Source organism: Mixophyes fleayi, chromosome 1, assembly GCF_038048845.1.
Source record: "Mixophyes fleayi isolate aMixFle1 chromosome 1, aMixFle1.hap1, whole genome shotgun sequence".
Taxonomy (NCBI): Eukaryota; Metazoa; Chordata; class Amphibia; order Anura; family Limnodynastidae; genus Mixophyes; species Mixophyes fleayi.
In genome coordinates, this window is record NC_134402.1 from 327810565 (window position 1) to 327837910 (window position 27346).

Genomic DNA, 27346 nt, shown 5'->3' on the forward strand with positions numbered 1-27346 from the left:
TTTGTTTTGAGTTAAAATGAGGACTAGGGGCTAGATTTACTAAGCTGCGGGTTCGAAAAAGTGGGGATGTTGCCTTTAGCAACCAATCAGATTCTAGCTGTCATTTTGTAGAAAGCACTAAATGAATGAAAGCTAGAATCTGATTGGTTGCTATAGGCAACATACCCACTTTTTCAAACCCGCAGCTTAGTAAATCTAGCCCTAGGTTTTTAATCTTCTTTTGTGCAACAGCCTAGAAAAAAGATAATTTATGATACTCAAGCAAGTTAGAGTATTCATTGATTTTAAAGTTCCACTAGACAGCACTGACAATCACTTTCTGACACATATAATGGGTTTAATAATTACTTTAATTTGTGGCATAAAGAGGAGCCGCAGCTTATACATTTCAGGCAGTAATAAGGTTATCAATATGAGACTTTAAAATAGAGAACAAATGTATGACAACATGTGTGGTCCATAAACTGCACTGAAAGGTTTGCAATTCTTGCATACAGTATATATAGGAAGTTTTGAGCATGGTATTATAAGTATGTTTTTAGGGGGCATATTACAACAGGTTGAGACCATGTTTCAGTAGCTTCTGCTTGGCTTTGCTGTGTAGGATGAAGGCAGTGTCCTGCGGGTCTGGGGCTCCAGAGTTCTTGAATGGAGGAACTAGTTGCTGGAAGTACGTCTCATGGACAGTGCTCTGGCAACCGTAGACTGAGGTAGAAGCGTTTCTGCAAGGGGCAGAGGAAGGAGAAGAAAATATATTACTTGTAAAACACAATGTTCATACTGCAGGCAACTAGTAATGTCACCAATTGTGGATTTCAAAAGGACATTATGATGGAAGACTAACGCAACCTCCTTAATCAACTAATCTGGATCACAGAGATGAGAAAGAATCAGTGTACTATAATGAACCAATGGCCATATAAAATGGGAGAACTATGCTTATAATAAAAACCTTCAGGGACATTAATGAAAGCTGGTGCTCAGGAAAACGTAAAGTGATTTAGTTCATAGCAATCAATTGGATTTGCTTTTCATTTTTCCACCAACTTTTTGCCATGCCCCAGTTTCCTTCAATATTCATCAATATATTTTCTATGGCTCTGCTTTTAAAATGAAATAAAGATACCTGTTGTCTAAAGTATGCTTCATAACAAAAGCTACTGTATTTTCTTGGTAATGCTAAACAGCTGTTGTATCACTTTCACAGTAGTTTGCCCACTGCACTTATGTGCATAATGGATGATTAATTTATTACAATTAATACACTAGTCAGGGGCAGCACAGTGGCCTAGTGGTTAGCACTTCTGCCTCACAGCGCTGGGCTCATGAGTTCGATTCCCGACCATGGCCTTATCTGTGTGGAGTTTGTATGTTCTCCCTGTGTTTGCGTGGGTTTCCTCCCACACTCCAAAAACATATTGGTAGGTTAATTGGCTGCTATCAAAAATTGACCCTAGTTTCTGTCTGTCTCCCTGTCTGTCTATCTCCCTCTTTGTCTGTCTGTGTCTGTGTGAATGTGTGTCTATATTAGGGAATTTAGACTGTGAACCCCAACGGGGCAGGGACTGATGTGAATGAGTTCTCTGTACAGCGCTGCGGAATTAGTGGCGCTATATAAATAAATGATGATGATGATGATAGTCTTACACACAGTCATATTGCCAAATTGACTGATATATGGTGATGCACTAAAAACAATTGCTCAAGCCGAGTGACAGCTACACCTCTAGGCCCCTAGTCAGTGGATAAAACGGTTTAACAATATGCTTCCACCCAAAGTGATTTTAGATGTGGACAAATGGAAGAATATGTGATCAGATTGGTGTAATTCCACTCCTACAGGTATGAGCCCATATGTAACAATGCTAATGATGCCAATTGTGTGTCATTGCCTTACTTCCCCTGCAGGTGTACCACTGCTATGTCGGGGTATGGTGACGTTTAAAGGAGATGCTGTTTGTTTATGTTGTAGTGCAATAATGGGCACTGCAGGTTCGTTTGTTAAAAAAAAATTAAAAATTAAAAAATACAATAAAAAGACTTATTAATGTATGAGCCGTCCAGACATATATTGTCGCTCTGTTTCTGCAACTGGCACGGTTGGGTCAATAATGGACTTCAAACATAATTCCTGAATGCAAGCAGCATACTACATCCAGAATCTAGTTGGACCTAAGGATTCCTAATACCTAAATCAACCTCCAAAAAAGGAAAAAAGGGTTTCATGGAAGACAGCATAATGGAGAATGCTACATTATTACTGCTGCTGTACGTTTTCCCTGATTGGTAACAATAATTTTTGTTATTTTGACTGAGATCCCTTTGGCCACCTGATGTACAGTATATGAAATGTGCGCCCTATGGTGAAATAAAATAGTATTTCATAAACAGAACTGCATAAATAACAGAGTGTGAAACCTCAGTGTGTCATAGCTATATAGTTTGTGCTACCAGTTATTGCCCATTATTTGCTACTCCAGTTGTAAATCCTTGATTGGCATGTTCAGGAGCACATAATTAGGTTTTGTATTGAAAGACCTTGATTGCCTAGTTATAACCCTGACTCCTGAACAAACTCAAGGGTTCTGAGGCTTATGTTTTAATACAATCATGTACATTGTGGGAAGTCATTATTTCCTCTTTAACACTAACGAGCTACAAAAACTGGTATTATATTTATATTATATATGTTTTATTATTATGCAACATTCACAATTCACATACAAAATGTTGTAGTTCTTATTCCAGACATGTTTGACTGGAAGAACTACAGCACCAGAAGGGATTTAATTGCACAGTGACAATCGGCCGTGTTCCCCACAAGTTCGGTCAAACACTGTACCTTACAGTCACCTCCTGCAGAGACGGGTATAGACTAAAGTCAGAGTGGATCACGCTGGCAGCTCGGAGGAAGTGACGGTCATGTGCGTTTGAAGCAGATGGGAGATTTGCTGTAGAAAAGACACCATGAGACATAAACCTAGAAAACAAACAGTCACTCCTACAGAGTACGAGACCCTGTCCATGCAATGTTTATTTTAGCTGTTCAGGTTCTAATTGTTTAGCTGGCAGATTTATTATTAGACAAAGATTTTTGGGTAATTAAAAAGAAATGGAGAATGGAGGAATCACACATGAATGCTTAGTGCAAAGAGATTTGCAATAAAACAGCTGTCTACAACTACACCAGTTTACTGATGATATATATAAATCAGTTAGTTGTCTCAGCTTTGCTTTAAGCTTAGTGCTGAACATAACCAGGATCATTGCATGTTAAAGAAGAGAGTACAGAGGTAGTCAATAGATATGTAGTCATTCTTTATGGATTTCTAAATTTAGCCCTATAATAAAATACGTGTTACATTCCAATTAACCATGCCTAACAACCGTACTGTGTCTTAAGAATGGCCATTAAAGTGTAGCCATAGCCTACACACACTGAAGGCAACAATTCTGTGGATTGAACCAATTTGAGAATACAAGCTACCAATTAACTAGGAACCGTTGTGTACCAGTAAGAATGTTCTGAATAGAGTCGCAGTGGGTGAAGTTGTAGGTGCTCTTTGCTATATTGTTGTTTTCCTGCGGCAAGGTTTCCTTCAGATGTACTTCTAAGCCGTTGAGAGCAGCCAAAGTGCTATCATACTGGAGGATCAAGCAAAGACACAATTAGATAAACAGACCTGTACGGTGTGCTGTAGCCTGGAAAAATATAACTCACCTGCCTAAACTACTCTCTTGAAAAGTTCAAATCTAAGCAAAAATGATCGTGATTATATGAATACTATTACTGATTCTGAATATGGTTCCAGTTACATTAAACGTGATATTTTATTCAGTAGGCACTAAGGAGTTAGGGGAGAATAGGTTATTAGGGTGAGGGAATGGTAGGAGGCACAATAATTGCATTGTATAGTGTAGTAGTACAGATATGGGGAAATAGCAGGTTTAATTTAGTGTGGGAGGGGTAACCCATATAATGAATGTAGAATAGCTTGGAGGATGGAAAAATATAGTTTAAAGATAATATCACTAGTTTTTCTTGGTTGCCTTACTACAGGCGTACGTAACTTCTGTAACTTGCAGTTCAGAACTACAAGTTACAGCATGCTGGACTTTTACTTGCTTAACAACTGGAGAGTCACAAGTTGCCTACATCTACCTATAATACTTTATACACAGTCTAAAGGTTATTTTGGTGGGCAACAAGTCAGTTAGCCATTACAAAGGTGTCACCTTCAAATGCTGGAAATCTTGGGTTCCTTATGTCTTCATAGTTCTCAATAAACGATTGATACTTATCCAAATTTTTTTGTGGTGTAAATAAAAGTTTGTAGCTCACCCGGCCTGCCACTATCCTGGCACACTTTTCAACATGAACACAAAACATCCCAGGATGTGTATGACATTGGGGGGAAAAAAAGGCTGACATGTGTCAGCTCCCACCGAAGCTCAAGTTAACATGTAAGTGTAATGGATAATTTTATTGCTTTTTGTGTCCTCTTCTATTCAAGTATCAATAAGGAGCCATGGCTTCCTCATGCATCTACAGCATGATACAATGCACCAGTAGGCCTCCCTTCTCCAAAGTCTCTCCTTGGCTCACGTCTACTAGGTGCTAGCAATCTGGGCTTACTCTAATAATGCTATCTAAACCTACAGTATGTGGTCACCTGTGACCTCCCTACAAGTGACATAAATGGTGATTTAGAGGTACTTCGTACTCACCACATCTTGTATGGTCTCCTTTATGTATTTGAAGTCATTTTCCGCTATTAGAGTTAGTACTAAGCCTTTTACGTTATGAACATATAAAATCATTTTCGCCACTTTTGTGCTGCTGGGTGATGGATTCGAGTTCAGTGTTAATGTCCAGTCTGTTATGGTAGAAGATTTAGTGTCTGTGCTTTCGTACGACTGTGTAAACACCTCTGAAGGTCTAATATCTTTAATGTCGATTTGTGTTTCACCTTCTGTGATGTCCAACATGTCCATACTGTTCTCAATAGTCTTAACTAAGCCCGCCTGGTGGTCGTCTGGAGAATTTTCTTCCATGGTTAGTGAATGATCTTGGTTTACTGTGGTCAAGTTGCTCAGTGAAGTTTGGTTGCCCTCCAGAGTGGAGAAGTCAAATTCCTCAGGATTGTTATCTGTGGAACAGCAAGTCACATAACTTGCAGTAGACACATGTTCACTTCTGATCCTAAAATACTTTTCTGATCCATGTAGAGCTTTTTGGTCTTCGGTAGCCATTACAAATGAATTATCGATAGATATGTTGGTGAATACACTCTCAGAGTTGCCCTCTTTTAGAGTATCTTGCTCAGATTCACAATCTATGTCAAACGTATTAACACATTTTAATGGAGATGAGCTTTGCATAGGAGTGCTGAGGAAAGCTGTGTCTGAAGTAACAGGGTCATCATGTTCAGCTATGACATTTGCCATAGATGGCTCCTCTGGAACTACCACCTTTGTTAACGGAGAAAGTAGTGTATTCCTTTCTTCCTTATCGAAGGATTCGTCCTCTGAGACGCAAGACTGGTTAACCTGGGCTTCCTCGCTGAGGCTGTGGGAAATGCTTGAACTTCTCCTTGAGGAACTTGGTATTCTAAAGATATAAAAAAAAATATTCTACAGTGAGTCAGGCCCTATGTATTGATTTTTATAATGGTTATTATTTTCAGTTAATGTTAATAATATTTCATACTGATTAATGTTTGGACATGCGTCCATTTGCATAGCGTATCTTGCGTGAATGCTCAGAAACGGACCTTACACCAATGACACTTACGACAGCTTACGACTTGAGTGGCGGAACAGGAGGGGGTGGAAGGGGCGGACTGACGTAGGCAATGTACAGTAAGGTTGTGCCGAGGGTGTTTTTGATGCAGATGCAGCCGATTCAAGTCCTGGGTTTCTCTTAAATACACTTCTTTTCAACCTTATCCTTTGCAGCAGGGCAGGTTTAAGTGTTGACTGATAGCGATACCTTTGCTTTAAGAACTACACGTATGTTTGTCACTAAATAACACAGAACATGTGTATGCTAGCACGATAGACTATAAAAATGCATTGTATGTACAATATACATTGAAAGTATCTTGATTTATGTATTGAATGTAAGAAGAAAACAAAACCTTTTCTTTCAAAATCCATATTTATGATTATACGGTTAATAGTTGTTCATTTATTTTAGAATATCTTTTTTTTATATGTGTTCCGATGTGACCTTATGACATATGTTTGTGTGTTTACAGCAGCTTTTTCTGTCTGTCTATGTATGGTAAGTACCATTTCGGAAGAGCATGCATGCACACATATTCAAATCCAAATGCATCGTGAGATCTGCTTCAATATGAATACAGTGGGAACAATGCTCTAGTTCCGTGCTCTTTAAGTTGCGTCTGAACATGAATCATGGTGTGCAGGGTGCGGTAACTTACAGCACTTCAGCAGATAGTGAACTACATTAACGCAGTTTATACTTTGTCTACTCTTCTAACTTATTGCATCACATTTATCAGCGATATATATTTCTGGCTTATTGAAGAACCATATTAATATGCATAGAATAGTATAAAACATGTCTCCATTTACAAAGCACATCATAAATGAACTATTTGCTCTACTTTACTGAACATAAATAAAAGAAACAACAATACTGGCTAAATATTCTCAATGGTACCTTTTCCTCAATTCAAGTCTACAGCATGGGGTCACTTTCACCTAATCGCAGTACACTACAAGCCATGCATCAAGGCTATGACACAAGGACACAGTAGCAAACTGTGTTGATTCATAATACAGCTGTTACATTTGCTTTTAACATCTTGTGTGTCAGAAATTACATTTTAGACCTATTATTCTGGATGACAGTAGAGCTTCTACGGATTTGTTGTCACACAAAGAGACAAACTGGAGTTGTTTAAAAAGAAACATCACTTCCTGTTGCTGAAGGCAAATTGTATGTGTGGCATAGCTGCTATTCCCTGCCTCACAGAAAACAAAAGTCCTAATACACAATTAAATGTTATAATACTAGTAAGCAGTAAGAAAGATTTATACAATGCATAATCCCAGACATTACTCATGGAAGTTACAAGCCTCCTAAGTGGTTCAGTTTGCTTGTTAATCAATTACATAACTGATGAGATTAGAACCACCTTTTTTATCTTAATTACTGTGTGTTATTATATTTCACTCCACAATTGCAAACACAAAAAGGATACAAATGACGGTGTTTGCATGCACATTGCACAGATTCTAAAACAGAAATATCTTGGGTGCACCGTAAAAGGTATAATGATCATGAACTACACTTTTTAAATACAGGGTACAATAAATACAGAAATAAAGTCTGCACGCAGGGTGTTTAAGGTGCATTTGAGAAGGGTCAGAAGTCTTTGTGGATATCACTCTTCACGTCCCACACACATAAGCCTGTGTAGCAGGGAGAGAACAACCTGTAGTCAGACAAATCTTCCAAATGCTCCCAGTTACACATACTATTTCATGGAATGCATCTGGTCTATCTACTTATTTCATTGTGTTAGTGAGGACAAGATGTGTGGAGGACAGCATCAAGATATGGAGAGGAAAGCAACAGCCTGAGATTGATAGTGCAGGCAGCAAAGCTCCCAAGAGCACAGAGTATTGATGTTAGTCTCCTGTCAGAGAGATGTAGGAAGATGTCCTCTTAGTAGGAGAACAGCAGCATCCCAAACTTCACACCAACTTTTTACCCTCTTGTCACACCTGCTATTAGCAAGATACAATGTACCAAACATTGTATTATCCAAATCATATAAGAAATTTGTACATGGAAGATTTTCAGAAGAGCCACTATTGTGTATTCTCGAGGTAGCACCAAATTGGACGGGGGCCCCAGTCCTCAAGTCTTGTTCCCATTGACACAGTCATAGCAACTTTGCAACAAACTCAGTAATGGGTGAGATCCCAGGGGAGAGAAGCTCTACTAGGCAGGAGGAGTGACGGATCAGGTTTAAAACAAATAAATAAAATCAACACATTAGAGGACCTCACATTAAAATGACATATCCACTGCAAACAAATTTCCTTTCCATCCATAAAAGCCAAGCATACAAATTTGTTAAACTGAATCTTTGTTTCTTATTTCTAAAGATATAAAACTTCTACAGATGTACTGTAACCATGTTAGGAATTTGAATCCCGTGATGTTGGCTGAATAAGGAAAAACTTGGGTAAACATTACATCTCCAGGAAGTGGTTAAGGGTTCAGCATTAAATTATCATATACATTTACTGAAAGAATTCCATTTGATGAATGGGAATCTACCCTTTAAGCTATTCAGGATATCAAGAATCTAATGACTTATGCATTCAGGCATTTTGCAGACACTTCTAAAAAGAAAACAGCCAAGTTTCAACAGGACTTTTGAAAAACTGGCCGATTTTGGCCTACTAATCCCATACGGATAGATAAAGATCAGGAAGAGGGAATTTGTTTTTTAATCAGCTTTACTATACATTCATTACCTGTTCATCCACTGGACAGGGTATTGGCGCAGTGCAGTTGCTTCCTTCTCCATTACAAATACTGGAATCATGTAGACATCCTGTGGTAAGAAAGGATCTGGAAAAGCAATAAGGAAGCAGTAAAAAAGCAGTTACACTTCTAATATTAGCTCAGTGTAAATGTTAGCTGTTTGTTGAAACAGGTAGAGGTTTTAGTCTCCACAGATTTTGATTGTATCCGGATACATGTTAAGTCTCCATCATCATTTTTGTATTTTATTATGAGATGGGTGCGCTTGATGATTGTTCATGGTGCTCTCTAAAACCCACAGATAGAGAATTTATGTCCTGTCATTCCAAAGCTACAATATAATGCACAGGTGGTATCTCTGACTGTATTCCCATCAGAAGGCTCACAATATATATATATATATATATATATATATATATATATATATATATATATAGTCTTATATAATCTTGTAAGTGAAAACAGAAGACTGCGGTGCACTATCTGGACAATTAGTTCCTCAGATTTCCAACCTAAAAAAGCAATAAGCCATCCACCTATGCACTGCATCTAGATGTGCTGTAGCCTCTCCCTAAAGGCAGTTATCTTACAACGGAGAAGAACCTGTGGTGGCAATATACGGATTAGAATTATATATGTGCCGAAATCGGACCTATACTATTTGTATTACTTGCCACCAACCTGGCCCATATAGGCAGTAGCACAGGAGTTTACACTTTTAGTTCCATCTACAATGGGCCTACTTGCCAACGTGTGGCTGTTAATCCTCAATAGGGAGTTATCCATATTAGAGAATTTGTCAAATCCCAAGATGTTTCGCCAGGTTTTTTTGCACAGAACTCTTACCATGGCTTTGATTGCTGTTCTCTGGTGGTGACTGAAAAGAGAATACAAAACCATGAAGTCACTGCATTTTGTAAATGTTATCACATCACTACTTTATTGTGCTATGTCAGTACATTCACACAACAGCAAGTCACCAATAACAAACTAATATTGTACTGGATATAGCAGGGGACAAACATGAAAATAGTCTCCATAGAACAGTTTTAGCTGTAGTCCTCAAGCTGTGAGAGAGCCAAGACTTCATGGTAAGTTCATGATAGGCTTCAATTGTACAATTATAAATAAGGCTGAAAAAGAAAGAAAATATAGGGGGTACGAGAGCTGGATGGAGGCGGGCATGAGGCATGTGGGAAAAACAGATATCAGTAACTAGACAACCTTATGTTTTAATATGTTATTTTAAATACATATGTTGATGAAATGTGTTAAATTGTTAAGAGATTCCAACATCAAGACGGAGATTTAATTTGGCACAAGGTGACGCCATGCGTCTCTGGATCAGTCCGCAGAGACACATTGCCGCCATGTTCTGACCGAAATCTCCACTCATTTTCCCTCATGTCCCACAAAAGTGTGCAAAAAAAATGAGTGGCGATTCCTTACCATAATAGGCGGCAATATGCGCATGTGAAAATCAAGGCGATGTTCGGCAGTGCTGAATGCGCCTCATGCTGAATCTGTCCTCCAAAAGTGCCAATTGATTATTATCTGACCTACTATAAGACCAACGTATAATTTTTAACACTTTCTTTTACCTATATCTCAAGTTGGTCCATGCCATTAAGGTGCAAACCAAATATCTACAACACAGGTGTTCATTTCATCTCCCCTCTCTTCTGTATTTTGACAGCTGAGTAGAGGGGCGACAGGACCACACACAGAGATCCCTGACCTCTATGGTGAGATGCCAATGCAGGGGATGACAGAACAGGGACAGCATTGCTTTCCATTGTTCTTGCTCTGCCATCTGCAATACAGCAGCATTTCTCTGTAGAGATCAATAATCTCTGTTTAAGCTTCAGTCTCTTCTCCATTCTGCAGATAACAATGGTAAGGAACAGAAATAACAGCCGTGCATAAGAAGCCCTTAATTTTTCACAGTCTGGAATTGGTCAAATGCTGCAAATTAGTGTAACAAATAACACTTTTGTTTAAGACCATCATTTAACCATTAAGGGTATTATGTATAAAGAGGTTGGCAGCAAAGTCCTGGAAGTGACAGACTTTCAAGTGATGATCAATGATGTTATATACCAGAAAATATAGTGAAACCGTCCCAAAACCAACAGGACATCGCTTTATAATTTGCACGCATTGTGGGGGAGATAATTACGGGGGGGGGGGGGGGGGGGGGTTGGGGGCTGTCTGGCACAGTGCGCACTGTTGGGGAGATAATTGCAGGAGGGCTGGGCTGGCACAGTGGCACTGGGGGAGATCATTGTAGGCGTGGCTGGAACTGTTGGGAGCTTATCATGACTGGGGAGGGGGGGTGGGAGACCATTGCAGCAGGATGGCTGGCACTGTTGGGAGCTTATCATGACTGGGGTGGGGCTAAAAGATAAGAGATAAAATATATAGTTTAATATGTGTAAATGGATTATGAAATCACCATGTATATAGTGATTCCCTTGCATTCGCACGCAATAGTCCCAAAATAATAAAATGTTGTATTTAACTTCTTTTTGGCATTTTGAAAATACTGATTTGGTATATTAAAAGAAACACAGCTCAAACTACTTATGCCCAATCCGATATTACTGGGGAGACCCCAATAATATCGGATTAAGCATAAGTCGCTTGACAAATGGGGGCCTCACAGTACCCCTAGCCCAGGGGCCTACAGTGTCTTAATCCGGCCATGCGTAGCCTAGGACAGCTCATATGATGAGAAATACAACTGGTCCGGTTTATTCCAGGAAACAAAGTCTGACATTTAAAAGTAATGTGATAAATAAGTCAAACCCATGCTATGGAGCACGTTTGCAAAGACTGGTGCAAACAATAAAAGATTGCGTTGTAGTTTTTTTTAGCGTAACTTGCAAGATGTAAGAAAATATCCGACAGCAGTAGCTCTGCATAGTTTTAAAAAAAAATGTCTCCATTGTATCTAAAATATGGGAGAGTTGTGACAGAAATATTGTGATTGTGTCATTGTTCCTGGGCTGCAATTTCCTTCTGTCTTCAATCAGCCCCACAAAGGCCTGCTGTACAAATAGCCGTGATAGGATTAATTTAAAACTAAAAGGATGAAGTTAGATCAAAACAAATTCACAATAATCACTTGTTTGCAGACAATGGCTCTCAGAAGGTGGCTGACAAATCTCTCATCCCTATTGCATCAATGAGCTGATCACATGTATGGAAATGATGTCCAGTCATGCAAATATAGGCACACTAATCCCATTAAATGCTAGGCTGACTTCAAAGATTTTGAAAATCTACCAGGATAAACTTTCTAGTTAAGCCATTAACAAAGAACTCCACACTTTAATTTGAGTTCTTTCATTACCCGCTTTATCCAAGAAAAATCTAAGATAGCTCTTGTAATTATTTAAGAATCAATTCGTTAAAAAAAAAAAAATGACTTATGGAAACATTAAATGATACTCAATAAAACAATGTGTGTGTAAAGGTTGAGGTCAAAGGTTTAAAAGTTTAGTTCATGTGGATGATTTAGTTTTTTTTTTTCTTACACAGCTAGGTCTTCATTTAGAATTGGCCCTTTTGCTTGTGTAAAAAAACTGCGTGTGCATATGCCTGTATTAAGACTTTTGTGTATCCCTGAAGAGGGACGAGAGAGGAAACAGGTGTGCAAATGTAGGGAAAGTACAGTCATGGTCAATAGTTTTGAGAATGACACAAATATTATTTTTCACAAAGTCTGCTGTCTCAGTTTTTATGATAGCAATTTACATATATTCCATAATGTCATGAAGAGTAATCATATGAATTGCAGTTAATTTCAAAGTCCCTCTTTGCTATGACAATGAACTTTATCACCAAAACAACAATTCCACTGCATTTCAGCCCTGCCACAAAAAGACCAGCTGACATCGTTAACACAGGTGAGAGTGCTGATGAGGACAAGGCTGGAGATCATTCTGTCATGCTGTTTAAGTTAGAATAACAGACTAGAAGCTTTAAAAAGGAGGGTAGTGCTTGAAATCATTCTTCTTCCTCTGTTACCCATGGTTATCTGCAAGGAAACACATGCAGTCATCATTGCTTTGCACGAAAAGGGCTTTGAAGGCAAGGATATTGCCGCTAGTAAGATTGCACGTAACTCAACCATTTATCGCACCATCAAGAATTTCAAGGAGAGAGGTTCAAACTTGTGAAAAAGGCTTCAGGTCGCCCAAGAACGTCCAGCAAGTGCCAGGACCATCTCCTGAAGTTGATTCAGCTGCAGGATCGGGGCACCACAAGTACAGAGTGCCGCTTAGGAATGGCAGCAGGCAGGTGTGAGTACATCTGCACGCACAGTGAGGAGAAGACTTTTGGAGGATGACCAGGTATCAAGAAGGCCAGCAAAGAAGCCACTTCTCTCCAGGAAAAACATCAGGGACAGACTGATATTCTGCAAAAGGTACAGGAATTGGACTGCTGAGGACTGGGTTAAAGTAATTTTCTCTGATGAATCCCCTTTCAGATTTTTTGGGGCATTGGGAAAAACTCTTGTCCAGAGAAGGAAAGGTGAGCGCTACCATCAGCCCTGTGTCATGCCAACAGTAAAGCATCCTGAGACCATTCATGTGTGCGGTTGCTTCTCAGCCAAGGGAGTAGGCTCACTCAGAAGTATGCTTAAGAACACAGCCATGAATAAAAAATGGTACATCCTCCAAGAGCAACTTCTTCCAACCATCCAAGAACAGTTTGATGATGAACAATGCATTTTCCAACATGATGGGAGCACTTTGCCATAAGGCAAAAGCGGTGGTAGTCACTTTAACGGTGCTGATAACACCAACAGGGACTACCACGACCCCAAAAAAAGGAAAGTGACTTGGGCGACTGATAATAAAAGATGACTGACCTTAAGAATGACAGAAGTCCCCGACAGTCTCCTAACAAATCCCGATCACCAGTAAGAACAGCATCTTGTCTTGACGTCATAATTAATTGTGACCTATATATATATCACTATTTTTAAAGCGGCAATGGCGCTTGTCATCCGACCTAACTCTTACACTTTGGCGTAACTGTAAGAATTAGGTTGGATGACAAGCACAATTGCCGCTTTAAAAATAGTGTTACACAGGTCGCAATTGATTATGACGTCAAAACAAGATGCCGTTCTTACTGGTGATCGGGATTTGTTAGGAGACTGTCGGGGACTACAAAGGGTGAATCTTAATAGAGAATGCTTTTATTGTAGATGTGTTTTTAAGTTAGCCTTATCCATGCAATTTGGGACTATGAAGAGGAGACATTTTTCTCTGCTGTTTCCCCAACAATCTCAGATGCTAAAAGAAGAACAAACGATTCAACTCTGAAAACTGCAAGAAGTGCAGGAGACCTTGTTGGGGATGGAAATTGGAACATTTCATATGTAAGATTGAAATACCACAGCAGTAGAATACGGATGTACATGTAGCAGTGGCAGACCCGGTGGTCTGTGCATGTGCACCGGTAGACCGTCCTCCGACTAGGGACTAGTGTCCCGGTAACCTGGAGACCAGAAATAAAACAGAACAGCCCACACGAGCAGAGAAGATAGGAAGGCATGATGGGAAGAAAAAAAATGGAAAGGTGCAGCAGCTGGAAGAGGAGGAGAAGGGAGGAAGCAGATTTGAGCAAGTGCTATGGCAGTGATGTGAGAGACCAGCACTGTATAGGCAGAGGAGAATACCATAACAGGAGACACTATAAGCTGGACTGCTGTGCGAGGTCTGAACAGAGGAACAAAGACAGAGAAAGTATAATCTGTACCAAAGTTTCAGTGTACAAAAGTGTGCAAGTGATTTTACTGAAATATATTTGTTAGTTAGATAGGGTTGTGGTGGGGTGCCCTGAAGAAAGTTAGTTTACACCCTTTGCAGGACTTACATATTATTACAAGACTGAAGATAGGGACAGTTAGCTAGGGTGACTGGACCGAGCCAAATCATAGGAAAGCTGTAAAAGTGTTCTGCTATCCATGCAATGAATATAATTCATGCAATGCTATACAACAAGGACATAATTTATTTGGCAAGGCGCCTATGATATGGATGTCACTGTTTCGAAGTGGAGGAAGGGAAAAGCTGCCATTATTGTGGATGTTACCAAAGCCAATAAACTGCAGACGGGTACAAGTGAGCGATTGGTTTTACCGGGAATTGCTATTAAAGTTATGGGAGCGCATTCTAAGGCTGAAAGTTAAGTAGAATGGGACACTGTCTTGCACTTTAGGCTGAACACCACTTTATATTAAGCTGAAAGAAGAAAGGGCCTATATTCACATTACCTTATAATAAAGCTGCATAACTACATAGATATGCATTTTTTTCTTCAGGACTGTATTGCTATTTTAAGTGTTTATAGAGGTTTAAAGTGATTCAGACAGAAATTTGAGTAAAGTTTTATATCAATATTTTAATCTAGTGAGTATTATACAAGTGGTAATAGAGGTATCTCTACTTTATAATAGGTCAAAGATCTGTTTCAGGTGTTATATACCAAATGTTCTAGAGTACATTTTGTTAAGTTTATACAATTGTATTGTTCATACTTTAATAGTCTAATCTTATATATAAAAATCAGTGGTCTGTTTCTTTGTCTGTCCAGTTATGCATTTGGACACCTCTGCACAGTTTGGGATGAAACCAACAAGAGGTGGTCCAGTTGGATCCTGGACAGGTTTCAGGGGGGTTAGGGTCAGATCTAGACTTTATGTTTAGGGGGGGCGATTTTGCATAATCACGCCCCTCCTTTGCTCTGTTTGGCTGGCCTGCGTTAACCCCGCCTTCCGCCCGCGATTGGACCCGCCCCTCCCGTTGTGGTCGCCGGCTGGGACCACTATGATTGGCTGGCCGCCATTTAGCCCCACCCCCCGCTCGCGCTTAGCCCCGCCCCTCCCATTTTAATCAGCGGCTGGGACCTAGTTTTTTGCTGCTAGGGGGGGCGAATGCCCCGATCGCCCCCCTCCCCGGATCCGCCACTGGTTAGGGTCCCGGTCGAACCTCCCGTTGGTGTACACTGGGCAGATCTTTGACCCGGGGAGCCTGTTATGGGCCTTCTACTGAATGGATTTGGATGATATTTAATATAAAAAAACAACAGTGGGCAGCCGCCTCATGGGTGTGTTGAAAGAGCTGCTAAGCTGCTAATTATTTTTAAAATGTTGTCAGTTACATCAAACTCATTGATAACTTAAAGATTTAAACCCGGGCAACACAGGGTACTTCAGCTAGTTTTATTTAAAAACCCTTTTTGAAGATTTGGCCTCAGCAATAAACATACCAGTGTTACTTCTAAATTCAATTCAGTGTGATTACATTTTGTGTGTGTGTGTGTGTGCCTGTGGTTCAGAAAAGGGGGGCAGAGGGTTCCTTAGTCTCCCTCTGGTATTGTTTAATCCAGGACACTACCCAACGAAAACCCTGGTGTGATTTAACTACGGTGGAGGACCGATGCTACTATCGAAGAGAGAACGTTCAGACCACCCAAAGAACGGACATACGGATTGACACAGCCACATACATGTAACAAAGGGGTGTAACACTTTTCTACAAAACCAAACACACACTATTATTTCCTGGGATACTCACAGTTTGTGCAAACCTCTGAACGAGAACCCTGGAAGTTAGAGGAGGAGGGAGCTGTGTACTCACTATCCTAAATGACAAAATATTAGAAAGAATTGATTGAACATGGTACAATAGAAATGTTTGTTATATAGCACAGATTTCAAGATTGAAAACAATCACTGCCTTTCTCCAGCCCTAGTATAATGCTGCCATTTTTCACTTCTACAAGTTGTGATAAAAAAAGGGTAAATGCAAAATTCCCCCCAAAAAAACTGTAGTGTGCTTAGTTGTAGCCGTCTCTGCAGTGAACCTCTGTATTATACCAACAGTTATGTAATGGAAAACAGAGGGTGTAAACACCAAGTTCCTAATGCCAGAACAAGCTGCTGCACAATATTAAATTAGCTTCTGTGTTGAAATGCACAATCATGGGGTTACCAAGACGATTTGTCACTTCATTTTCTCCACCACAGGACAATACATTGCAGGCAGAACACAAAGTAGTAGCAGAAGGTTGCGTTATGTTAAAAATGAGCCATACCTTTTATTGGCTAACACATCTCACTATGGTCAATTACAAAAGGAAATACAACTTTCAATTGGTAGCACTTACTCCTCTATCTTTAAATCTACATCCTTTCACATAGAATGTTAAACTTATGGGATAATTTCAGCTACTGGGATGCAGGTCAAGAGAGTGACACAGGTTAAACGCGATGGAAACAATGACATAAATATAACAATACAGATATACAAGCTTTAAGGTAAGATAAACTCATAGGCTTAATAATTCCAATCACAGATTCTAGTGATAGAGTTGTAGTTTATTTGGCATACCGGTTCTTGTACATAATGCAGCCAGCAAGGATGTGATGGAAGCGCTGACATGTTTGCAAAATAAGTGCTGCCTTCAGCAAGAGAAGTGGATCCACCTGTACAGAAGGAAAGGAATAAGAGAATACGATATGAGCGCTGCAGAATCAGTGGCGCTATATAAATAAATGGTGATGATGATAGGTATTTGAACTCCCTGCTATTAGATTTTTGACTACTTTCTATGAGTCTATGCAAATACAATACAGACTCTAATTCCACGTATACCAATGGAAGCCAAGTTCAACCAAACCCATTGGAAACGTTAATGTTTGCAAGCACCAGGCATATCTCAGATGTAAATGATATGATTTCTCCCACACCCACTATAACAAATGCAGACAGCATCCATTGGGTAGCAGTAAATATCATTATGCAACAATGTTAACAAATTACCATTTATCAATTTAATCAATATGCCAACTTTCATTTGCAACAGTAACAGGTTAGGCATTTTGCCCAGTAAATAATAATTAATGGCCCCGAGCAATATGACAAATGGCAGAAACAGAAATATTCATAGTAAAATAGATACGTAGCAAATCCGCCAGCACATCTTCCGTAGACTTTTAATTCTTCAAACAAAGTTATTGCATGTATTCAGCATTGTACTTTATATAACAACATGGACCAGTCTCTTACCAGGGCTGTTACAAAGAAAACAAACAGACAAAATGACACGTTTGTGTGGTGAGAACATACTTTAGTTTTGTCCACGTGACTGAAAGTGTTGAAAATCCTGTGCAGGTCAGAGGTGTTCTGTATGTGTTCTATGTATATATTCCAGTCCTCGCTCAGCTCCAACTGGGACTGAACCTGAGGAAGAACCAGCTAGAAACATTAATGTGTGTCACATGGCATATACACCAACGTCCATAATGGTAAAATAATACACATTTTACTTACTTGTTACAAGTTTATTGTTGAGATTTATTTATTTACAAAAATACTTGTACGGAATAGATTATGAAAAGGGATCAATAAGAGAAGAGAAACAGGATTTTTGCACCAAACAGAATGGGGAAAACTACCAACATCACTAGCCAACATGGTCTTCTAGCAGGCAAATACTTACCCGGTAAGCATGCCATAAAGGTCCATTATAAAACCGGAAGAGTCCAATCAAATCCTCCAAAAAACATTTGCAACTGACATCAGCAACATCCACAGAGCATCCGAGAGCCTTAAAGAAAGAAAGTGTGAAGCTGTTGCAAGGGTGGAACACAAACCTTCATCCATGCAAACCTCATATTTGTAGATCACACAGATCTTACACCTGGTAATATGCAGTCATTTGTCAGGCTGCTTGCAAATATAGTTGGGATTGGCATATTCAGAAGAAATGGTGTAAAAAAATCCTAAAAACACAACTATATACAAACTTCACTCTGGTCAGCCAACAATTTTCTGAATGATTTTGTCAACAAGATCTGATTGTAGTTGATAGTTTCTCTCCATATAAAACAAGTTTTTCATGCTTTGCTTAAAAACTATGAAACTGAGAAACCAAACTAATGTGGCAGCTTAAACTTCCTATGATTAGTGAGGGAGACTGACTGACAAGGTCCATAGGTACCTCATGGAGTGAGGAGAGATATAAACACAGGAAGGAAAATAGGTGGGAAGTGTTAGACTCTATGACTATGACTTATTTGTGAAATGTTCCAATTTATATTTAGGTATAATTTTTCCTCTGGAATTTCAGTAAACCCATTGCTTTTTCTTTCTAGCTTCTTCCTGTGCTTTCTAGCCATGTATTTATATCTTCCGTTTATTTGTGTTGCCTTGGAATATGATAGTTCTGCTTTCTTTGAAACATTCTCTTGACTATGGAAATTCCTACCAGTTGGCTTCCCTTCATCTGTCATGAATGCTGCGCAGAGACTAATCTTCCTCTCCCGCTGCTCCTTATCCACTGCACCACTCTGAAAATCACTTCACTGGCTCTCCCTATTCCCTCCAGAACGCAATTCAAGCTGATCACCAACACCTACTAAGCCCTCACCAGCTGCTCCTCTTCATACATATCAGACCTCTTTACAAGACACACCCCGGCTCGATCTCTCTATTCCGCCTCTGACCTACGCATCTCCTCCCCTCTAATAACTACCTCTTACACTCAACACTGTTCCCCACTTATGGAACTCCGCCCCACATAACTAGACTCTAACCCGACCTACGATCTTTCAAGCGCTCTCTCCAAACTCACCTGGTTACTGTAGCCTACTCTATCTCATCCGAGACTACCCCCTCTACCCTATATCTCATGTCTGCACCTACTTTTTCTACCTTGTATTTGTGTGATTTTTATGTAATTATGTTTTAATTTGTACTTATGGAATTTATATATTGGCCACTTATAATTGTACGATTTATACTTTTAATTTATATTTTTATGATTTGTATGCAAATAAACGATGATGAGTTACATCGGATACAACTTTTAGTAAAAACAAAAAACATAACAACTCTGCTTAATGATTTAAATAAATTAGTAAAAAGCACAAAAGTCAACTTGCATGAAATCAAAGAAATACAAAACATTTTTAAAAAGGCAACATTTAGCAAGGATTGTAGAAGGGCACGTACAAACTGATACATGAAAGTCATCTAAAAATTGATATTTTTCACTAACTTAATATAAAAATATGAAATATTGTACTAATTTTCATTCTGTAGGATTTATCTCGCTATTCAGTGTAGAAGGAAGGGTAATTGTATTTAAAGAGGAGAGAGGTATTTATTTTGTTTGTAATGTGATTATAACCTACACACAATTATCTGTTCACTACATGAAAATCAAATGATATTTGCTATTGTTCTGTTGAAATCATATTTCTCGGATAAAAAAGGTAAATGAATCGCTCTGTGAAGTACTCACCCACAAATACTCCCCATGGACCTGAATTGCAAATTTCAGTTTGCGTAATCGAATAAGGTTTGGAGGAGCGTTGGAAATCTCAGTCATGCAGCGGACAACCCCTGCAATTTGTCCACACAGTAACTCCTGTTGGTCTATAACGGTCTGAAAAGCAGGAGAAGTCACAGTACTAATTAGAAGCCAGCAAGATACCCCACTTTAGAGTAGAGAATAGCTCTAAATGCAATTGTTTTTCACCATATTAAAGCTGTAAACTGGGTCTTGAACCATTATAGTTATACTATTTCCAGTGATTTAGATTTATTTTGCTGTAGTAGTAAGTTAAAAAATCAGATTTAACCAGACATTTGCTTTAACTTTCTAAACTACTAGGAATATGACAGATACTGATCGTTGCTATGGGTTACAGAATCTTTTTGCACAATTTTCAGAAATGTTGCTCAGTGTTCCTTCAGACTCCCACACCAGCGTTCTTAGTTCAGAATAAAACAATTAAATACCCCATGTGTTTTGCACATTTAATTGAGCTTTTAACCATATAATTTATCTGTTATTATTGCTATTTATTGCTTTCTTTTGCCTGCTTTAGTACTTTGGTTAGATTGTTTTCATAGGTGTTTCTAAAGAACAACTGTACTCAAATCATAAACAAAACTAAAAACATTACACTCCAGATTGTCTTGAATGCAAAGTTTTGTTTGCCAATATAGCCAAGGGGACATGCTCTCACCCTGTCGCACAGAAGATTCATCATTTTTCTACCTGGGAATATATATTGTTCAATCATTCCCACTTAACATCACCTTTAAATACACACAAATGATCAAAAACAGACAAAAGGGGTATGGCAGGCCAAGCAAAATGGCCGCTGAACTCAATATTATTGTTCTTGTACCTTTATTGTGTGTATTATGAAATGCTGATGTAACCAAGTCAAAGCCGGGATATGTCTATATACATATATCAGCTAGGCGCTGTCCCAGTGCTAACTGAGCATGTACTGGAAAGTCCAGTGTAACTTCACTGCTAAGTGAAACTCTTACTCATAGCTGTACCAATAAGAAGTTCATAATTATGTTTATATGTCTTCGGCGATTAAATTTAAAGCGGCATTGTAAAGGGAAGTTTCCCTTTACAATGCAGCGCCGCTTTAAATTTAATCGCCGAAGACGCTGAACTCACGGGTGTTGAAGAACCCGCATGTTAATACATTTACCCCTAAGGGTGCCAGATATTGCTTCCTATAAAAGATGGTTTTGCTGCGACCCAAGGTGCCACCTCCTGGACCGTCGGTAATGGTGCCAGTCATTTGTCTATCCAGCTTGAGAGAGAGAGTGGGGCCCTGGATAATTGCTGATCAAGCATATTACTAAGAGAACTATCGAAGCTAAGTATATGATTATTATATTTTTACTTTTTTTGCAATAAAAGATTGATATTTAAACTTTGTGGTTACGACTCCAACTCCTTGCAGCCTGAAAACGTTTCACCGGAAACAAGGGGCTTTTCTCCTTTCTAATGGAGAATTTCATCCAAAAGGTAACTATGTAGTTTTAAGTGGAGTTCAGATAAAAACAAAACAAAACACAACAAAGTCCAACATACCTTAGGTGTGGCATTCCCTGGATCCGCAGTGGTCCCATGCTGCTCTCCTCCTGATATTTAGTCTACTGAATGAGTGCCAATGCCCTCGGAAATGAGCTTTCCATCAATCAGGCTAAGCAGTAAGATCAGCTTGGGAGGGGTACAGCCATGGGGACCCCTGCGGATCCAGCAAATGACACCTTCAAGGTAAATAGAACTTTGTTTCTTATGTTAACTCCACCAAAAAATAGTTATAAGAGCAGTTGTCCTTTATAAAAGTTTAAAATCAGATCTTGCCCATTTCTCACAATTGGAGACTGAACAATACATATTCCTAGCCACAAAAATATAATGACTGAAGCACTCCTTGTCACAGGGTAGTGTCCATTAGACTAGAGTGTCAAACATAAAATGTCACACACCAGAGCATCTTGAACACTACATTTTATATTTATCGTTCAATGCTGCAAGGACACAAAGGTCCTCTTTATCAAAACCACAAAGACAACTTAACTATAATACGTCACTAGAGATTCAAAACTTTAATCAGCTGGATTTTCATTTGGAGAAAAAAAATCCAGAATTTATATTGTCCCAATTCAATTTTCCAACACTAATATAGAGACAAGACCCTACTATCTTGTTTATAACTTCTTTATGTCCCCTCTGCCACTACTGCCAATGGAGAGGTTCAGACTTTGACTAAAAACTCTCCCCCGGCAGCAAATATTAATCTATCACCTGGATCTAAACATTTATAAATAACCATTAACCCTTTCATAATCTGTGTTCACCCCAATGACCAGGTCATTTTTTCAAATTTGTGCAGTATGTCTGTTTCACGGGAAGTCACATTGTACACAAGATAAGTGTACATTTACTTTTAAGCCTTAAGTCATATATCAAGATAGTACAGCACCAGCTAGAAAATGATCAGGATGTTGTATGAACTTTATGGGAGTCGTCCACTTTAGAACAGCCACCCCTCACTATAACCCTCATCACTGTGTAGCAAATAGAGGCGGCCCCTGGAACCACCTTGTTACCTAAAGCTGGAAGAGCAGATCACACTGTACATCACACTGCTGAAGGTACTCAATCTAGCCAATCAGCTTCTATACTGCCCCATGGAGCCCTACTGAAGGCCAGTGGACAAACTGTAATGATGAGCTGCAAGGAATGGGGGTGGGTTACACAAGATGAGCGCAGGTTAGTAAAATGACAAAAGGGTTGTCCACTTTTGAAAAACCCTTTTCATTTGTTAATTTATAAGGCACCACAGATTCGGTAGCACCAGATACAGAAACAAGCAACAAATAGATGAGGCAATACACGTAAGTAGCACAGATGAGTGTGAGTAATGCTATGGGGACTCACACTGAGTGCAGAAAAATGCGACAGGACGTACGAAGGACAGCAGACAGATGTGGGACAATAGGTAAAGAGGACCCTGCCCGCAAGGGCTTACATTCTAAAGGGAGGGGTGGTGACAGACTGTAGGACCAACTGGGAGAAATACAGAGATGGCAGACGAGGAAGAGGAGGTTATGGATAGAATGGTTAGGAGGTGGTAGGATAGGCGAGCTTCAAAAGGTGAGTTTTAAGTGAGCGCTTGAAGGACTGAAGGTTGGGGGAGAGTCGAGTAAGTCGGGCTAGGGAGTTCCAAAGATTAGGGGCAGCACTGAATTTATTGACTTTCTTCTGTATTTTCCATTCATTTTCGTACTATCATACAGAGACATTTATTTCCATTGAAAGGGGATACAACACAGCTGTACTATGTCCTCTGCCTTGGGTACAACTGTATCCAGAAAGTATATTTGTGTCGTAGTCCAGGACAGAGAAAATAGACAATTCTACCTAAAGACAAATACATGCGACTGAAATGCAAGAACGATAATGCAATGTACTTAGTAGAACTGCAGCAGATCACGTACAAGACAATAAATGAAAGAGTCAGGTTTGTGAGAAAACCTTTTCTACACACTGCCTTTTATACCATGTACGGATATATACATATAAGGCACAGCGCCTCAGAAGAAACATTGCTTCCTTTAAGAAGAAACCATTCTGGGTAACATGTTAACTAATGAAAAGGGAACCGACAGCTTGTACCTGAGGAGGATAAAAGTAATTAATGCCGGCCCTTGTGGGGTCACCTTCCCCTTTCACCTTTGAACCATCGTAAAGAAAAAAATAATTCAACCTGCAGACATGGAAAAAGAACAGAAGATTAGTTTATTCTAACAAATTCAAATGAATCCAAATGTAGATTAATCATTATCTATTGCATATTTTCTCATGTTTTTCTTTATCTTAGTAATAAAAGTATTGTTGTATTTGTAGGTTTACTGTGTGGTTGTGACCTTCTAAGGTTGTGCTGATTTTAAACAATAGCTGCTTGTAACAATGTGTTGTATTACTGGGGAAGCATTTATTGTTTTCCCTTTCCCTTCACAGATAGACCACAGTTGTTTCTTTAGCTCAGGCCTGGCCAACATGTGGCTCCATGCATGCCCTTCCAGCTATCGGCTGGCTATCTACTGGCAAAGCATGCTGGGGGTTGTAGTTTCACAGAACCCTAGAGAGCCACAGGTTGGTCAGGTCTGCTTACACACACAGCAGAGAAACTCTTCCTTTTCTTTATGTAATTATTGTTTGTAATATGAAGCTGTATAAAAGAATTAGAGAAGCTGGGGATATGTAAACAAGTGAACACAACTGAGAAATACAAAAACAGTAATTAAATGAAAGCCAATTCCATCACTACTACAGGGCATAAGTAAGGTGACATGTGGCAGCTTTGGACTAATACATAACATATATTACATTACATGTATTACTATAAGACGCTATAACCCGATATGTATTGTGCTTCAATAGCAGGGCACAGAAATAATTATAATGTAGACTCACCATGATGCAGACCTGGGCTCTACACAGCAGGGTGATGCCATGAAGTTCTTGTACTGTAATCGTGGTCTAGTTACATCACACCCATAAATTCTTTAATGTAAACAGATTGCAACATTTATTGTACATCCTCATATCCACTTCCTTATTGAAACACCGGAAAGCCAACTTTCTCTACTCAAGACAGAGGAAACCAAAACCTAAAAAGACATGTGAGAGTTTGAGTACAGTAACTGCTATGGATGATTGATTACTTTACAGCTGCATCCAGATAGACCAGATTCGTTGGTGTATATTTACAGTACTGACAGATATGTCCTATAATGTTGTTTGCTCACTTGAACAGGAATCTTTACAGTAAAAAAATCATGCTGATAGACTGTTATTAAATGTTGTCTTTATAAAATGGTAGGCGCAGGCAAGGAAAAAAGGACTACCTTATTTGTGCAAATGCCATTAAAATAAAATATAATATAATATAATATAATATAATATATATCTCTATCAGTGCTCACCCCAGCAGCTATTTCCCGGGTGCTCCACCCAGCTGTTTTTACTTGCCAAACGACTATCAGAGATCTATTAAATTAGAATAACCCATTGTTTCTCCTAATAGAACAGGCACTATGTGAGCACTACAGCCAGCAGTGTGTGTTAGACCACTGACCCCCAGTGCTGACAGGTGAGGGAAATAACCTTTACATTTTTATCGACAACTATTACAATTGTCCCCATCCTCCTGGCAAAAATTTCTGGGTAGAATACTGTGTGTGTGTAAATTATATATATATACACGTGTCTGGACGTACCCTAAATCTGAATTTTGATAATTACATAGTTAAAGTGTGATATGGTTAATGGTTATAAATACAATTGACTATAAATACTTTATGTGTGTGCTGCACACAAGATATAGTAAGCAAATTCTACAAAAACAACATATTTATTGCTTTGTTAGATTCAGTTGTGTAGCCATTACAGGCTACTGTATTTTTTCAAAAGTTAAATTGCTATTATGTAAACATATTATTATTATCATTTATTTGTTAGGCGCCACAAGGTTTCTGCAGCGCCGTACACAGTACAAACAGACTATACAGGGTGAAACAGTACAAAACAATAAACACAAAGTACCAATACCAACATATAATCCTATATCCCCATCAGTGGCCATAGATAATCATCCCTAACATCCATCCTTTGGAGGGAGAGTTCCTATTTACCAAACTGTTGATTTTAGATCTGATGTATAAACAGTACTGTCCTCTCCATCTACTCCCAAGAGTTTCTGACAGATTTTTACATGTATACATTCACTATTATTATTGTTGGTTTTTTTGTGAGGCTCCACAGTGCCAGACAGTAAGGAAAACAGGACATATATAAAAACAGGGACATACAAGGTAGACAAAATAATCAGACATGAAAACAAAGGGTAGGATAGGCCCTGCTCATGAGAGAGTTTACATTGTAATTTGAACACACTATATGTATTAAACAGGTGTTTATAGCTTGCAAACATGAACATTGCAAAACAACATTAGTTAATAGTGTAGACCTAGTAGTGTTACAAGAGTGTTAATTAACACATCTCAAAGTTTCCTCACAGCCTAGTGTACTATGTACTTAAATATGTGTTCCCTCATGACCCCTCTGTATTTATTGACCATTAACTCTTGTGAACACTACAAGGTCATTAGCTCACAATTTGTTGGACTATCAACATCAAAGCAAGTTTAATGGGATGTGTAAAACACATAAAAATAATGTCTGTGTGTACAAGATGTTTCAAGTGTGCATGTGTATGACATAAAAAAATTGTGTAATAGTGTAAAAGTGTTGGAATACATAAATACACATAAATTACTTTGCAATATAATGTACCCACCTCTTTGTCACATACAGATCAATGTGCCTGTCTGAGATTTCCTCAACTTTGCAATGATCTATCCAGATGATCTAGTAAGTAAGAACAGAAGACACAAAGACAGCATAAATGATCACAAGATATTTCTCGTGACTTCTCCACCCCCCAACATTAACACTTAAGCTGTAATACTAAAAACAAACCACTAGGTGGGGTGCGTGCATTTATTCAGCTCTTACTGACTCATGTTCATATGCTGGAAAATCACTAGACTAACTCACAATGTTCGAATATTAGGCAGAACCATAAATTGGATCTACTATCGGTTATTCTGAGACATCATAAAATGTGTTATCACATTGAATGATGAATTATCACTCGTATATATACAATATAAAACATGCAAATCATGCAGAATTATCACTCATAAGTAAAATCATCCACAAATGTGAGAAAACTTGCTAATAAGAGCATTTGGCAACATGTTTTTTTTGTCCTAAATCATGTTACTGATAATGAAAAACAATTTCGTTCTCCTGTAGATCAACTCATTTAATTAATTTATATGGCATAACAGCAGGATGAATGATTTTTTTATTTCTGGGAGAATTCACTCAAAGTCCCTCTCTGTCTGTCTGTGTGTGAGTGTGTGTGTCCATATTAGGGAATTTAGATTGTAAGCTCCAATGGAGCAGGGACTGATGTGAATGAGTTCTCTGTACAGCGCTGCGGAATTAGTGGCGCTATATAAATAAATGATGATGATGAAAGTCTACAAACCTAAACAAATTTTAAAAATATCATATTTAAACCAATGGTTCAGAGATAGTTTCAAGAATATGTAGAATATCATCCCAAGAACGGGCATTGTGAAGAGAAACTACATAACCTAACACTTCCTACCTGTTCCTCCTTCTCCACTTTCAAAACAAACGTCGCATAATATAGACGTCAGCCCCCTGCTGAAAACATGTCATACGTAGAGAAGATAGGTGGAGGGCGAGCTACAGGCAGTGATTACCGACCAATGCTGTCAGGACAGGGGATGAGGCTTGGAACACAGCCGCTTCCGGGCTTGATGTTACTGGAACGCACATGATTCCGGTGGAACGCACATGATTCCG

General features: G+C 38.9%; 1 protein-coding gene across 1 annotated transcript; it reads right to left on the bottom strand.

Annotated features, from left to right (window-relative positions):
- Positions 1-332: 332 nt before the first annotated feature.
- Positions 333-27248, bottom strand: HPS4 (HPS4 biogenesis of lysosomal organelles complex 3 subunit 2). The gene is made up of 15 exons (XM_075214460.1): positions 27126-27248; positions 26244-26314; positions 24359-24555; positions 23558-23648; positions 19859-20002; positions 18053-18160; positions 17680-17793; positions 16942-17036; positions 16126-16192; positions 9377-9407; positions 8521-8617; positions 4729-5611; positions 3513-3645; positions 2843-2951; positions 333-722 (listed from the first exon to the last, which is right to left on the bottom strand). Exons 3-15 carry the CDS (start codon positions 24397-24399, stop codon positions 551-553), a joined length of 2085 nt encoding a protein of 694 aa, XP_075070561.1. The 5' UTR covers positions 24400-24555; positions 26244-26314; positions 27126-27248; the 3' UTR covers positions 333-550.
- Positions 27249-27346: the final 98 nt, after the last annotated feature.

Bases quoted from the DNA above. Each gene is read 5' to 3' on its own strand.
- HPS4 (XM_075214460.1), bottom strand. From the start codon at position 24,399: ATGGCATCACCCTGCTGTGTAGAGCCCAGGTCTGCATCATG. The intron at 8,618-9,376 runs GTAAGAGTTCTG...TTGCTTTTCCAG, and splicing joins GAACAGCAATCAAAGCCATG to ATCCTTTCTTACCACAGGAT. The intron at 723-2,842 runs GTACAGTGTTTG...TGCCCCTTGCAG, and splicing joins CTGCAGGAGGTGACTGTAAG to AAACGCTTCTACCTCAGTCT.